Below are 16,570 nucleotides of genomic sequence, written 5' to 3'. Positions count from 1 at the left end.
CTCTCGGAAATAAGATCAAGATCGTGAACTTCCTAAGAATTCTCTTATGAAGATCATAGGGATTATTTCCCAGTACATGATTCACCACCACCACCACCATCATATCATATATAAGAATTTCATCGAAGTCTGTTTATTTACGTACCCCGCACCTCAAAATTAAATCAAAGAAAAACGCCTGAATTTTTTATGTTATATATATATATATATATTTATATGAGACTTCTGAGTTGTGACTATAAAAAAAATTAAATGTAAGTTTATTAAATACGTAACGGGTCTATATATTATTAACTGAAACATTGCCTTCTAAGGCACGTGACGCGAAAATTTTTGAAATATAATCAGAATAATGGAATATATCTTCGAGAAACCTTAATTTGAGTTATAAGAATGTTCAAAATTTTAATCCAAACAGATTATACAAAATTGAAGTGGAACCCAGATTATTGTTTTATAGAAGGGTGATCCTTTTTTCTGGGAAAATAAACGAAAAAGAAGAGCGAATTTTTCCCTACCAATTTGGCTATTATAAAAATGGTTTTTGCATGTGGCAATTTTTAACTCACAAATAGAATGGTTTTTGTGCTTGAGGGGAATAAATTGACGGACCCCGCGACTGACATCTGTTACCACATCAGCATCTCACCCTCCACATCATTCTTCTCAGAGTTTTTCCAATTTCAAATCTTGAATGGCTGCGAAATATTTTATTATATTCTACTTCTTTGGTTATGATCTAATTATTGAGTTGATTTAGTCCTAACTATAATACCTATTTCTTATTTTTATCAATTTTTTCTAAATTACTTTTATAGATACTCCTGTAACCATAATCAAATAAAAGAGGAAAGGAGGACATTAAGAAAAATGATTATAGTGTTTTAGAAAAAATATGCTATATTTTTTTATAATTAATTAACTTATCTAACTTTCTTAATATAATTAAATTAGTTAAATAGGTCTTATATTAAAGATTATTTTTATTTCTTCCTGCTTCCCGCCAACATTTTGAGCCAATTCAATTCAATAACCTCTGTAATAACCCATAGTTTATGGGGAATCTAGATCACCAGAAATCCGAGTAAATAAACTTATATTATTCAACCCAACATGCATGCATGATAAACTTATCCCGCTGATCATTGTTCACGCTCTATTAACATTTAAAGAAATAGCAATAATAAAATATCATGCTCTCTTTATTTTTTTAATATAAGAGTTGGTTAATTAATTTAATGCTATTAAATAAATAATTAGTTTAGTTATTTATAATAAATTTGGGTTTTTTAAATATTTATTTTAATCATGTGGATTATAAGTTTATAACTACTCTTAATATAAAAATTCTTTACCTTAATAAAAATCTTTTACCAAGCAGGGAATACGTTGAAAAAATTTGTAAATTTTTTTTAAAAAAATTAACATCCTATATTTAAAATTAAAATAAATTTCTTGTGTTGCTTCTATAGGATGAAAGATAGTAATTTTTTGGGTTGTGATGCCATTTTCCCATATGGAATTTTTAGTCGGTAGCGCCAATACGCAATATTAATTTTAATTTAATTCAATAAATAGGCCCTTAGTACTGACAGCGAAGCAGTACATGAAATATGCACGACAGGTCGGCTTGATTGTGCGCATTCACACGCTAGGCTGTTCCTCTGCAGATGAACCAGTCAAGTTACAGCATCTGGTTTATGGACGCTCGGTGCTTACGATGATGGCTCACTTCTTTTTAATTAATACCACTTACATTATTCTTTTTATATTTAATATCTGATAATATTTTAAACAGACCTCTAATATAAGAATATTTGAGCCTAGCGGAAAAAAAAATCTTACAGAATTTGAAATAAATTGCATTTTTCATAAGTTGTCATCGATGTTGATAAATTTTTATTCTTGCCGACCCGTTTTTTTTTAAAAAAATTTCCTTTAAACTATATCGTTGAGAATTTTGGAATCGCAGCTAAAAGAAGTCAACGATTTCATAACGAGGGGTACTTTTATTTTCAAATATTGCATGTATACTGTTTCGACTCGCATCATCATGATCCTTTAGCAACCAATTTTTGTTGGCGCCATATATATATATATATATATATATATATATATATAGAGTAATGTTAGTTTACGGAAGACCATGTTTATTTTATTTGCATTTTGGTATAATATTCTCCCTCCATATTTAATGTAATAGTTATTTAACTGATGTGAGTAGATTAAGAAATTAAATAAATTAGCAATACAATGATGTACCGTGATTATATTATATTTTAGTTTATAAATTACATAAATTAGTTTGAAAAATGAAAAATACTAAATTCAATCCTTCAACTAATTCTGATATTAAGAGAGGGAGAAAATATTACTGTTAATATTAATAATGATTAGTGAGTAAATTAATAAGAAAAAGAGAAACAAAACAATGATTAATAATGCCACACACTAAGCTTAGTTAGCACATCCAGATGCGTAACGGCCAGGACTGTCGCTGTATCATCACTCGTCAGCAGTGTCGTCAGCCATCACGGGCATTTCCTCTGACCCGCGCCCAAGTCCCCCAAGTTGCCCCATTTGTTACCGGTTTGCTGTCTTTCTCCAATCTTCCCTCTCCTTTACCTTTCAGATTTGCCCCTCAATTTTTTTATTGTGTTGCACAAAGAAAAACTATCATTCATTATTCATTACAAAACGTCTCAGCCAATACCTCGTTTACAAGCTGTCTTGTCAGAACAAAGAAGATCAAAAAGAGGGGATGGAGGGCAAATGCCCCAACCAAAAGAGCTCATCCCCTTGCAACAAGATTTGGCAAGCCAATCAGCCACCAAATTACAAGATGTAGGAGTGTGATCTAAAGAAAAGTCAGCATTAGACTTAAACAAAACTTGTAAATCATTAACCAAATTATTTACTTGCCACTCAGGACACGAAGCCTTTCCATTAACTGCCGGTACCAGCTGCAGACAATCCCACTCCATCTGCACTTTTTCCAAGTTACAGCGAAATCTGGAGAGCTCCGGCCTCACTTCCAAAAGCTAAATTAGCTTCACCTGAACAGCAGAAAAGTCCACAACCTGCCAAAAGAATCCGAAGGACAAAACCGTTTCATGCTTACATTCAACTCAGGCCCCTTTTGTCTTTCTCTTCTGCAGATGGACGCTCCGCCTCCAAGTTGTCGACTGCTCATGCGCTATATATGCTTTGGTAATTGGATAAACAAAGCGATGGAATTAAGCAATCAACTTTATTTCTTTAAAAAAAAAAAATCATCCATGGATCTTACTAGCTCATCATCGCAGTACATGGATTGCTTTCTTTTTTTTTTAAACAATTGAATAAAAGGTGAGCACAATATACTGAACTCTTTGAAGGTCAAATCAAACTGAAATTAAGATGGAACGCGCACAGATAAGAAAAAGATGATCTCTTGTGGTGTCTAGAAAGTGTAAAAACATCTGGGGTGACGTCGAGAAAGGAAATCATCAGCAAAGTTTAATTGGTATTACTGAATTAGACCTATTGAAATTAGTAGAATGGCAAAATTATCCTTAAATAAAACTATGTGTTTTGAGTTTAAAAAAATTGATGAAATACCCAAAATTTCTCATCTCATTTGCTAAGTAATTAAGATTTTTTAAAAAGATTTAGTCACCTTCAATTAACTTCTTTAATCCACCAGATCAAGTTAAAGACTTAATTCACAAAAGGCAGCAAGATCCAATAAAGAGAAATATTCTTCTGATTCTAAATATAAGATCCATTTTACAGTATAAATTACACTATAAAATAGATCTTATATTTAGGACCGGAATAATATAATATAAGGTTGAGGGTTCTACTCTTGCCATCATATGAGTGCGTGAGTTTGGATGTGTATATGTTAAAGTTGCCCGTCGTGGGAAAAAAAAAATCAAGAGAAACAAGAATCAAGCAACTATATGCGACAAATCTTTATTCAATATAATTGAGTAGCACCCAAAGTGATATACAAATACTCCTCTGGTTCTTAATATAAGACCCATTTAACTAATTTGATTAGATTAAGGAAGTTAGTTAAATTAGTTTATTATAAGAAATGTGACACATTTTTCCTAAAACACCATAATCATCTTTTTTAATATCACATCTCCCTCTTCTACTTAATTATGGTTGAGAGAGTATCTATATGGGTAATTTAGAGAAAATTGATAAATATGATAAATTGACCTTATATTTAGGATCAAAACCAACTCAACAATTGGATCCTATATTAAGGACCGGAGAAGTATATATATATTGAGAAAAAAGTGGCAAACATGGGCATATACACAGCGTAAATGCCTGGAGATTTGAAGCATCTCAGAGCAAATATGCAATATCTGCATACATCATTATTCATCCATCACACACATTAGCTAGCCAATCCAGTACTGAAACTTAAATTTTCACGTACGAACTATATACCATAATAATTTGAAGCTCTTAAAGAAAACAAACAAAATCATACAAATCAAACTGGAACTGTCCTGCCAGAACCTGCATGCTCAATTCCCTCTGCACCTCCTTCGCCATCATTCTCCCTACCCAACTCCTCCAGTGATTTACCTTTTGATTCTGGCACCAAAAAGGTGAACAACATCCCAACGAAGTTGATCACAGCAAGCGTTATCAAAGAGTATCGAATCCCAATTCCTGGAGGGTACCCTTCATCAGTCTTTTTAGGATCTCTGCTCTGTGCAGCATATAAGAACCCAAAAGCACCCACAATCGCTCCCGCTTTTCCAGCAGCAGCTGAGATTCCATGACACGTAGACCTTAGCCTTGCTGGGAAAATCTCTGCTGGCACAACGAATGTGGTGGCATTTGGACCAAAGTTGGCGAAGAAGAAGGTGAGGGAGTACATCACAACGAACCCGATTCGGTTGGGCTTTAAGGTCCAGTGATGGTATGGTATGCCCAGGGCCAACATGAAGACTGTCATAAAGAAGAAACCCATCAATTGGATTGCGAACCGACCCATGTAATCAATTAATGCCACTGTGAACCAGTACCCCGGCACGGTACTGCACAGAGCTATGAGTGTCTGAGCTCTTGAAATCTTGTAAACTTCATGAATCGCGTTCATTTCTTTTGCAGGAGGGATCCATCCGATTGCAGAGAAAATGTCCTTCTGGAAAAGGTTCTGACTGTAGAAGGCGATATCCAATAAGAACCATGTACTAGTGGTTCCCAGCAAATGCAGCCCATGGCGCTTGAGAAATTCCTTGCTGAACAAGCCGAATTTATTGGATTCATTCTCAGCCGCATGCCTAGTGACCTTCTCCTAGTCAACCTCAAGTTCGACTTGCAAAACTTTTGACATATCTTTGGCTGCTTGTTTCACATTGTTGGCGACGAGAGCAGTGTAACGAGCTGTCTCCGGCATTTTCATTCGCCAGTAGTAGGTAAGGGCAGCAGGTAAAGCGCCAACCATTAGAACTATACGCCAAACGTAGTCGAGTTCAGGTACCATGGATCCTGCTGGGTCTTCCTCGTAGGTAGGAAGCTTGTACTTGCGGTCAAATCCGGCTGAGACAATCAAAGCGACAATACCTCCAGCCAAGATCCCAAAACCTTGCATGGCAAAGACTGCAGCTATAAAAGCCCCACGGGTCTTCTTGTTGGCATATTCGGACATGATTGTGGCTGAAAGAGGATAGTCCCCACCAATTCCAAAACCAAGCCAAAATCGGAAGAAACAAAGTGCGATCATAACACCGTTTGCACTGGAGCCGAAAGAAAGGCCCGAGCCGATAGAGCAGACGACCATGAGAATGAGAGTGAGACCATAGACCTTCTTTCTGCCCGTTTTGTCGCCGAGCCAACCGAAGAATAGCTGGCCAGCCAATGTGCCACATAGTGCAACACCAGTCACAGAAGCTGAGACACTGGGTGGCAAAGTCCCTGGCTTTGGTTTTGTAATATCAGTGTAGTATATTCGTCCAAGCAGCTTAGTGATGAGGGAGATGCAGAAAAGATCATATGCATCCGTGAAGAAGCCCATCCCGGCAATCACAATCGTCGTAAAGTGGTACCATTGGGTCTTTGCCAAATCAAGCGCAGTTAGCACTCCTTGTTGCTCACCAGCCATCAGTAAGACAACTCAAACTTAAAGGTCTCCAGTACAAGAACCAATAATAAGAGTTGCAAACGATATGATAGATAAGCTAGCATTTTTCATAAATGGCTTGCGGACTATTCTGTTAGTTACACGAAAAATGTTTAGGGAGGTTTGGAAGAGTTCCAGCAAAGAGTGACCCTTACCTGAGGATGATGCAACAGATGCATTCAACCATGCCAACCTTGAGATTACTCTATTCATTTCAGAATATATTATTCTAACTTAACCAACAGGTGTTTAAATATGGGTAAAATTTAAAATCTGTTTCATTTTCTTGCACGGAGTCGATAATAACCACTTCTCTTTAATTCGTAGGGAGTGTGAGTGATGAATGTAGAAAGTATAAGCTTATTGAGGGGATCGCTGTGGTGGAAGATTGAAGCTTTGAGTGCCCGTTTGTCACCTGAACAAAAAATGGAATTAAAAAATAAATAAATGAAATGAAAAATGATTTTTACTGGTTTGGCTATATATTTTAAGGCAGCCTTGTCAACGTTTAGTCTGGATTTCAAGTTTCATCACCTTATGTGATATTTCAAACAATCACTCAAGTTTTAGTTCACATACAGTAGTACTCGTGCATGACTCTTTCATCTTCAACCTCGCTGCTGTTTGTTCTGTTATGGTTTTTTTAACTTTGTACTCCTTTCATCCTTAATATATGACCTAATTATTGAGTTGATTTTAGTTCTAAATATAATATCTATTTCTCATATTTATCAATTTTTTCTAAATCATCTCTATAGATATTTCCTCAACCATAATTAGGTAGAAAAATGAAGGATGATATTAAGAAAGATGATTATGGTCTTTTAGAAAAAATATGTCATATTTTTTATAACTAACTAACTTACTTAACTTTTTTAATTTAATCAAATTAGTTAAATAGGTCTTATATTAAGGATAGAAGGAGTATTACTTACGGTGGGGACTGGGCCTATGATCTGTTTGGCAATTGTTGGGTTAGTCAATTGAAGTCCCAGTAGCTCTGGTCCCTTTCATGTAACTCGTTTTATGCCATAATAAATTCTTTTGTAGCCGTTGAATATGAAATAAACCTTTTGTGACGGATCATGACTCATGAAATAGATCTGCGGAAAATTTTGTTGCAAAATCCGAAACACGTACAATTTGTCACAGGGATTTAAAGATGAATTTGCCACTAGATTTGTGGCAAAAAAATTTCCATCACAAATTTAGCCTCAAATTATCTACTTTTCTATGTTATGTGTTCCAACACGCAGAAACCCACCAAGTGGGAATACCAATAATCTGCGCATAACTCCTACATTTTCAACAAACTGATTCCGTTAGATGCATCCAATATGTTCAAAGAAATATAACAAACAATAAATAGAGAGAAAAATTACATGTTTTACATATAGTCATATTTTCTGTGCTCCTCTATTTCTTAAAAAAAAATTACCCTATGGTGTTTGAAACTGTTAAATAATTATTTTTTTGAAATTATATAACGACATCCGGATGCGAGTCTACCACAAGTACAGCAATAGCACTGAGGTGAGGAGGAATGAGTCTTATGGATATATTTTGTACTGTAAAATGAATCTTATATTTAAATTCAGAAGGAGTATAAAAAATCAAATTGATATCCAAGGCAAACGGGTTTTTCTTTTATTTTTTAAGGTGTTTGGGACTTATTAGGCTAATATATACTACCTCTGATCCTTCATATAAGAGTTAGTTGATTAATTTGAGGAGATTAAAAAATAGTTAAGTTAGTTATTTATAATAAATAGGTTTTTTTTAAAAATATTCTTGTTAATCAAGTGTATCAGTTACAACTACCATTATTACAAAAACTACTTTAAAAAAAATTAGATAAATATGAAAGACATAGTGGATTGAGATTTTATATTTAAGACCTAAATAAAAGTCAAACAAGTTTTTATACTCCTCCGGTCCTTAATATATGACCATTTAACTAATTTGATTATATTAAGGAAGTTAGGTAAGTTAGTTAATTATGAGAAAAGTGATACATTTTTCCTAAAACACCATAATCATCTTTCTTAATACCCCTCTCCCTCTTCTACTTGATTATGGTTGAGGGAGTATCCATAGGAATAATTTAGAGAAAATTGATTAATATGAGAAATGTGTTTTATATTTAAAACCAAAACTAACTCAATAATTGGGTCTTATATTAAGGACCAGAGGAGTAAAAAATTTTACCCGGAAGTTAAAGTCAACTCCAAACTCAATTTAAAAAGTCAACTCAATATATATATATATATATATGCTCATTCTACTTTCTCTATCCTCGTTCAAGAGTACGGGTCTGATTTCGTATTAGCGACTACGTACTAAAAGTATGCTAGTGATGAAATTAACAAAGAAGATAGGATGTGTGACTTTTTAAATGGTTTTTAATATGAAACAAAACATATGATTTATAATTTATAAATGTCTTATAAATAGACTCAACAGTTTACCCGTTAAAGGCCCACTCAAAACAGTGGCACACTGAAACGGCACTGTCGTGGGTTAGCATGCCATTGTCAGGGGTTCAGTCTCTTTAAAATAGTTTATAAATATTTTTTTTTGGTGAAGGAGGGAGTTTATAAATAGTCTTTTAATAATAATTTATGAGATACAAAATAAATATATTAGAGTAGTTTTATCTCGATTTATATAAAAAATATTTATAAATAATTTTAAATGTGACCTTAATTTTCGATCATGTTTCAAGACCTAGTCATACGCTTTGCCCCAATGCGTGACATTTATATTATATTTGTTCAGAAAGAAATAATAATATTATTATATTATATTTCCAAATTTGGCATTTTGCTCCGATGCAGCACCAAACTGGGAGATGAAAAGGCAGACGAGGCAATAAGAAACGAACAGGTTTCATGGTCAGAACGCAAGCAAATGGGCACGGGGACCACCGAAACACGTGGCGTTTAGCATATCCTACGGCATATGCTTTTGAGCTCTCGTCTCGTTTTGAAATGATTATATATAACCCCCCAGACATGAGACATGGTAATCAAATATTGGTTTTCTTTACGCTGAACCAATTTTTTTTTCCTCACATCGTTTTCCAAAACTAATATATATATCTAAAGATGTATGCTATCTTCTCACTCAATAAAACACGTCACGGATATGGATTTTATATTCCTGATAGGAGTGAGTAACAATTAATAATCATGATCCTTAGGATCTTGACCCTCACTCATTTTCACCAAAAAGGAAAAAAAAAGAAAGAAAACATGATCCACAGACGCGGTTTCCCTCATCATTTTCTATCTGCTTGTCACTTTCCCCCTCTCATAACTTTTAAAATCATCAAAGCCATATTGCTCCTCAAAAAAATTAAATTTATTAATCAACGCCTCTTAATAATATTAAAGTTTTTTTTTATTTCCCTGTTAAATTAAGATTGCGCCACTTGGTCGTTTCATCCTCCCGTTTGGAGCACGGATAATTGGACGGATAATATTTAACATATTAGATCGTGCGGCAAGCATCGACTGGGAGTGTCTCTGCTATTCACGTGGGACTGAGCAGTGAGCACTAAGGTAATCATGACTTCAATCGTGAGACTAACCATGGGCCTGGTCTCCAAATGCAAATTTAAAACACGCACGCACGCACAAATTAAGTCGCCAAGTAATAACGCTGACAATTAGTGGATTATTCTCTGTATTTATTGTGAAAACCAGACTACAATTACTTTATAATCAATACTTTTATCAAGTAAATATCTTCGGATGAGCATTTAATTACATAATAGATAATACTACGTAACCATCATAATCCCCGTGTGGTCCTACAAACAAATGAATCTGACTTTCATGGCATGCGAAACTTACTTTTTCGGTCTTAAACAATACTCCATCGTGTCTTATCTGTAAGCTTCAATTTTGAAAATAGATATAGTCTATTTTATAAACTTTAATTTAAGTTTATTTTAACATTTTTTTAATTTTTCTCATAATTATTTATTCTCTTTTTTTGTGATGCTCTCTCTTATCAAAATTTCTGCTACATTCTCTTTCATTTTTTATTCATTATAATAGTATATTTGAAAATAAAGATATATTCATAACCTATTTATTACTTTTAAGTAATTTTAAATAGTTATCTGTTATCTGTAAATTAGTTATTTAAAACTTATGATAAGAACCGGATGGAGTATATGAGTTAATTAATGAGTTGATTTCCAACTTTTCATATAATTTTATCTCTTATATTTATTATTTTTTCTTCAACTAATTTATCAAACTTATAAATTGATATATAGTCCAAAATTATGCAAGAATATTTTAAGAAGATCATACATCACATTTTTTATAATTAATTAATTTAGTTGAATTCCTTAATCTATTTAAATTAATTAAATAAATCTTATATTAAGTACTGAATTATATGTCACTTTTTGTTTTCCAGATTCTATAAGTCCTTTTGCTCATACTTGTCTGGACTTTGGCCCCAAAAAAAAGAAAAAAACTTGTTTAGACTTTGTGTTGTATACATACTCTCTCTATTTGAAACAAAGAATATATATTTGAAAAAGTTCCGTATTTCACTATACAAGGCATCTTGCAAAATATAAGAGCAATTAATAATTTTCTTCCAAAAATACTCAATATATAGAGTATATATTCAAATTACTCAACTCCCTTGATGAGTATAGTGTATTTTCCATGCATTTAAATAAGAGCAGAGTTTAGAAAAAAATAAAATTTTAATTATCTGACTATTTCTCTTAATAAGTATGTGTTAGAGAACAATGTGATTATAGAGTAGTGGTTGAAAAAAGTAGAATACAGATTATGACAACAAAGCTAGTACAAATTAAACATTTTAGATGCCATTATCATCTATTGGTATTTGTAAATATTTTGATATTAATTTTTACTAGTAGCTTAATAAACCATTTAAAAATACTTAGAGACTAAAATCATGTTGCACATATTATATGCGTTGACATTCAGTTAATGAAGCATTCAAATAATGCATCCATCGTCATCTTAACGTTTCATTACAAATGAATTTGACTTTCCTATAACATTAAAAAGAATTAGAATGTGGGCCATACAAAGTTTGAATTAAGTTATATTATTCATAATTTATAAATAACACATCAATGATTTAAGGGTATATTTGTTCTCTGGCCAAAAAAAAAAAATTTGTGCAATTTGTTTGCCTTCGCCGAGAACAAAAAATATGCGTCCGAAATTTGTAACTAGCATCTCTTATGTGACCAAATTATTGTGACATAGAGGTACTGAAAGATAAATACAGGAGGCTTTAAAACACAGATCGCAATTATAATCTGATGAAATTTCATGATCTGCTCTTCAATAATCAAATGCGGTTAAAATTAACCAATTTAATTAATTTGTTTAATATCTCGAAATTTGTCATCAATCATGATAATATTAAATATCAAATAGCTATATATAATAAAATGGTCAGACACTGTAGTGTCGCTTTACAGTGCAAGAGTTTTTATTAGTAAAATGCAAGAATTCGTTAAATCAATCTGACGTTATTTTATGTCATAAATTAAAAATCAACACTTTTATTGCCTGGTGCCTGATGCTCGATGTGATTGATTGTCCAAAAAAGTCAATCAGGACGTTGTTTTTTTAAATGAGTTGAAATTCCCCGATGATACGTGGCTTGCATGAATGGGCCTCTAAATGGGTCTTTAGCCCATTTATGTATAGAGCCTCTGGTCCAAGATGAAAGCCTACTGATAGTTTGAAACTGGTGGTACGGAAGTATTCCAAGTTCCATGTCTAGGTGGCCCAAATATGTTGCAATCAGCCCATCCTTTTTTGATTGGGTACAAACCAGTCCAACAGAAATAAATATGTCTTATGTACCAAAAAAAAAAAAAGAAATAAATATGTCTTGGAGGAGAAAGTTAATTATAAATAAATTCTCCAAATTTGGTTTATTACTCTGGAGTTCCAAGGAGACTGCTGTCGTTAACAGAATCGTCCGCCAAATGGTAGTCACCGAAGAGTAACTATTAAATTATTTTAATAATATGCTCATGAAAACATTAATATGGGATATTTTAAATATTATTTTATTTATAAACTTATAAGTAAGAAACCATCCCTTGATTCGAGTGTGTTCCTTCATCGGTTTATCCATTGAGTTATAATGTTCGGATCTCGGGAAAATACTTGCTCCTATTTGTTGTTGTCAGAATGAATCGTTCAGATAATATTATCTTTCCCCCTATTTTATTTTATTTCTATTACACACACACACGCGCGACGGCGAGGTGCTGTTAGACCCCATTCTTAAGCCATGGTCAAATGCTTTTTTTTTTTTTTTAATTATTTTTTTTTACTTTTTTTTTTCCCCAACCAAACATCAGGAGTCCCGAAAACCAGAGATACATAAAACAAGCAAACAAATAAGCATTTTTTTTAAAAAATAACAAATTTGCTATTAAACTCTGTGCTGCAGCTCATAAATTTGATTTTCACAGTTCAAAACGGAGAGCCGCAAATATATATATATATATATATATATATATATATTCAGAAAAATATGACATTTGCAAATCGCAAGGGCCTACACCAGACAAGATGAGCAAGAAGCTTAGCACCCTTCACCATCAGAATTTACAGTGGTCAGTGTCTCTGACTTCCAAATGATGTTCAGTTAACCTGGCATTTCTGCCATTACAATACAGAGCGTGATTTTTAAGATTAAAAATAAGATAACAGCCTCTCACACCAAAGAGGCCGAAAAAAACATAGGAAAATTAAAAAGACAAAAAAAAACAAAAACTAAAAAATTGAAACCTGAATCTTCCTATCAAAGGTTGTATGCAGCACAACCGTGCCTGTCAGAGCCATTCATCAGTTATCAGTTTATCAAACAATGCTCTCAGTTCTTGGCATTGCTAATTATGTTGTTTCTTCACTGGGAAGCCAACACTCACTGCATTTCTCAGGCTCCTTTTATTTCTCATCTAACACACCTCCATTATTAGTTCATACTAGACACCAAGAAATGCCTGCAATTAAATTAACCACACTTGTTACTGCTTTGTTCAAATGTTGCCCAACATTATTCAGACAAACAACACTGGCAAGATTAATATCAACATACGAGTATCATGGAAAGTACGATAAATGCATCCATCCTATTAAAGCGTTATTTTACTCTGCGGTGAGACTGAATATGAGCTCTCACACACTAAATACCACAAACTATTGACGCTCAGAAATCGTTTTAATTATTTCCTGTTCATCAATATCACAAGATAAACTTTTAATGGCTCATGAATGAATAGTACCATCTTAACAATTATGTCTCGCATTTTTCAAACAAAGCATTAATTCAAGTTCAAGATTCAAGAAATGGAAGGACCTTTATTTTAGTGGGAGCACTAGGCCTGACTGTAGCAGTGCCTCCGAAGCTAAACTTGGGTTTTTTCTCCATAGGCCTTAAAATCTGAAAAGAGCACGTAAGTGTCTCATCCACACTCATCATGGCACCGGCATTGTCAAACTCTCCACAGTAATTTGGTGCTGAGAATACAGTCACAAGCTGTCTATTAGCAAAGAATTCATATCCATCTTCCACAACCTGCAACACTATGCATAATCACAAATCTACACAATCAAATCCCAATCACAGTTTCATATTCAAGATAGAAAGAACATAAAACCTGATGAGCTCTACAGATTAAGTCCAGATCATTCTTTCGCAGAAATTCTGTCACCCTGTCAGCACCAAAAGTATACGAAACGCCACGTTCATTCGCTCCCCACCCATAAATGCCTTTACAAGGATCAGACCAAAGGAGATCACACAGCAGACCGCTTTCTGGAACTTGACATGGACGAGGTAAAGCCCTGATCTGATTTAAGTTGTACAAATCAGGGGAGAGTCCACCGTGCATGCACAGTATTTTTTCATCTATAAGAGCTGCCACGGGCAAGCAGTTGAAACATTCTGTGAATACTTTCCAGAGCTTGACGTTGTATCTTTGCTTACATTCGTCATAGAATCCATAGACACGGTTGATAGAAGCACATTCATGATTGCCCCTCAGAAGGAAGAAGTTATCGGGGTACTTTATTTTATAGGCAAGAAGAAGACAAATTGTCTCCAGACTCTGCTTGCCGCGATCCACATAATCCCCTAAGAACAAGTAATTGGACCGAGGGGGTGATCCGCCATGCTCAAGAAGTCTCAGCAGGTCAGGATATTGACCATGAATGTCTCCTGGTAACAGTGAAATGATTCAAGATATTGGCTCTGTACTTGGGTAACCCAAAACACAATCTTTAAGGACTAGTAATACAAGATTTTAGCCCTAAAAGGATACAGCAATAACATCCACCTAATCAAACTGTCCAATTGTCATATTATTATTAATTATGCACTTGTCATGTTTTAATTGGAGCAGGGACGGAACTACAAAATATTAACAGGGGTGAAAGGTAAAAATAAAAATTTTAAGGGGGGCAAGTTAGAATTTTATCAAAATATAATCTAATCTGCATGTATAATCTACATGCATTACATATGAAGCAAAATATTTTTTGTTTTGTTTTGGCAGGACTAACAACTTATCTAAAAAGTTGGTTGTTGATATAGCACAATAAGGTGGTGCGATCAATATAACTAACCCCACTTAATAAGATAAGGCTAATAATTATTTCTGTTGTTTTGGGGGGAGGGGACGCTATTTGGTACAAGCTAGGTCCCCCCCTAAATTGGAGAATCACATGCCGAAGATATAAAGAATGACATCTAAGTACTCGACTACTCTCGGCCCCAAATGAAACCTCATAGTACAGATTCCAGCTCACACAATCAATGCACCAATTAGAATAAAGATGTTACTCTACATATAAAATTACAGCAGCATCCCATTCCAAGAATTATGTTTAGTCAATAATATGATGCAATTACCAGAGAAGCTCATATTGAAATGTAATTTAAGTACACTCACTCAAGACCAACCTAGAACAAAGTTTCACCAACGCTTACAAATTTAATCACCGTAAATAATAAGTTTCTCTTCTCCAATACAAAGCAACTTTGGGCCCCGTTTTTTGGTTGTCTGGAAATCCATTTAAAGAACATAAATTTAAAAGTCAACTCAGTAACTCACCAGAAACCACACAGAATCGCATCCACAGACAATTAAACTGAACAATAAACTAGGAAGCGATAGAGAAAACAAACATGATGGTCATGAATACATACCGCAGATCTTAATTGGAGCTTCAAGTTCCAACAGATTGGGCTGCCTCAAGAAGATATCCCTCGAGACAAAACAGAGCTGCCTGATTTCTGTTTCCGAGAGATTCACCAGCTTCCCAGGTCTCCCTCTGACTTCAAGTAGCCTATTTATCACAGAATCAAGAACCCCACGGTTCATACTCAAGGCTTGGACTTCTTCCCTCTTAATTTCAAACGGCGAGTTAAGCAAGCAAAGAACAACAAAAGGGAAGGGAGAAAAGGCTAAGAAGAATAAAGAACACCGCTTTGATCTCGGTGGTTCTTGAATATTATCATCCCTTTGACAACAAAAGAGAGAACTTTAAATCAAATAGGGGAAAATTTTAGTTTAGAGGGAGGAGAAAGAATAAGAAACGAATGGTGACCACTGAATAGGAAAGCGAAGAATATATTCGCTTTGGAGGAGAGGGTATGAAGTTCAAAGGAAGAAACAGTGAGATTATGCAGAGAAGGAGCAGAAAAACTAAAAAGAATCAAAGTGGGAGAGTGAAATTAAAGTGGACAGGAAGATAACGCGCTTCGGAAAAGGGGGTGGCTTTGCATTGCAGAATAAGACGTTTGGTTTAAGAACTCGTCGGCAATAGCTAACGGACAAAGGTGACCTTTGAATTGACAAGGTTTTGAGAACCTAAAATAAATAAATGTATGGTATATATCCTATTCTGATTTCTGCGGTCCTTCTAAATTAACTAGAAATCTAGAACCACTTATGACAACGGGGGATTGACCTGCATGTCCAAAAGAGAAAACAGGGAATTTGTTCCTCTCGTGACTCTGCGATGCGTCTGAAACATTAGAAAGTAAAATAGAATTTGGAGTATGACAACCCCAAAAAAAGGGGTAAAACGAATAAAGATAATAAAAGAAAGGAAGTTGTAACTAAAATAAATTGCCCTTAAATGTAAACTTAGAGAAATAAGAAGCAGATACTTCAAATTTCTTTCTCTGTTTTCTTTTTTTCATTTTTCCCCCTCGTCTGGCCTGAAGGTAGTGACGGCCGGATCCTACGCCACATTTGGTAGCAACCATGGGAAGAGGGAATGGGAATGGAAGAGAGAATTGGCCATTTGATTTGTTTGGAAACATGGTAAATATCCTTATCATGGAATAGCTCGCATCTAAAGTTTGAAGGAATCAGTGAGGGCATAATTTAAAATGAAA

At 34.2% G+C, this 16,570-nt stretch overlaps 3 protein-coding genes across 4 annotated transcripts; all 3 read right to left on the bottom strand.

Moving 5' to 3' along the window:
• Positions 1–4,310: 4,310 nt before the first annotated feature.
• LOC114736966 (probable inorganic phosphate transporter 1-5) lies at positions 4,311–6,139 on the bottom strand. The gene has a single exon (XM_028924849.1). It carries the CDS (start codon positions 6,113–6,115, stop codon positions 5,309–5,311), a length of 807 nt encoding a protein of 268 aa, XP_028780682.1. The 5' UTR covers positions 6,116–6,139; the 3' UTR covers positions 4,311–5,308.
• On the bottom strand, positions 4,496–5,110 carry LOC114736974 (inorganic phosphate transporter 1-4-like). The gene has a single exon (XM_028924857.1). It carries the CDS (start codon positions 5,108–5,110, stop codon positions 4,496–4,498), a length of 615 nt encoding a protein of 204 aa, XP_028780690.1.
• A 6,590-nt stretch (positions 6,140–12,729) lies between the features above and the next one.
• Positions 12,730–15,972, bottom strand: LOC114736964 (serine/threonine-protein phosphatase PP1 isozyme 3). Of its 2 annotated transcripts, XM_028924846.1 has the most exons (4): positions 15,374–15,971; positions 13,824–14,383; positions 13,523–13,741; positions 12,730–13,166 (listed from the first exon to the last, which is right to left on the bottom strand). In XM_028924846.1, the coding sequence occupies exons 1-4, from the start codon at positions 15,546–15,548 to the stop codon at positions 13,149–13,151; spliced, it is 972 nt and encodes a 323-aa protein (XP_028780679.1). In that variant the 5' UTR covers positions 15,549–15,971; the 3' UTR covers positions 12,730–13,148. The 2 variants fall into 2 exon arrangements, with proteins under 2 accessions (XP_028780679.1, XP_028780678.1); XM_028924845.1 differs by lacking the exon at positions 12,730–13,166 and having other exon boundaries at positions 13,354–13,741; positions 15,374–15,972.
• Positions 15,973–16,570: the final 598 nt, after the last annotated feature.

The sequence above is a fragment of the Neltuma alba genome, unplaced genomic scaffold (assembly GCF_004799145.2).
Source record: "Neltuma alba isolate B1F8T4 unplaced genomic scaffold, ASM479914v2 tig00013393_pilon, whole genome shotgun sequence".
Lineage (NCBI taxonomy): Eukaryota > Viridiplantae > Streptophyta > Magnoliopsida > Fabales > Fabaceae > Neltuma > Neltuma alba.
The sequence above is the reverse complement of the archived record's forward strand: the minus strand, read 5'-3'. Positions and strand labels throughout refer to the sequence as shown.

Excerpts from the sequence above, each read along its gene's own strand:
- LOC114736974 (XM_028924857.1), bottom strand. The coding sequence starts at position 5,110 with ATGAACGCGATTCATGAAGTTTACAAGATTTCAAGAGCTCAGACACTC.
- LOC114736966 (XM_028924849.1), bottom strand. The coding sequence starts at position 6,115 with ATGGCTGGTGAGCAACAAGGAGTGCTAACTGCGCTTGATTTGGCAAAG.
- LOC114736964 (XM_028924845.1), bottom strand. The coding sequence starts at position 15,548 with ATGAACCGTGGGGTTCTTGATTCTGTGATAAATAGGCTACTTGAAGTC. Across the intron at positions 14,384-15,373 it reads AGCTCCAATTAAGATCTGCG|GAGACATTCATGGTCAATAT; the intron begins GTATGTATTCAT and ends CACTGTTACCAG. Across the intron at positions 13,742-13,823 it reads TAATCTGTAGAGCTCATCAG|GTTGTGGAAGATGGATATGA; the intron begins GTTTTATGTTCT and ends ATAGTGTTGCAG.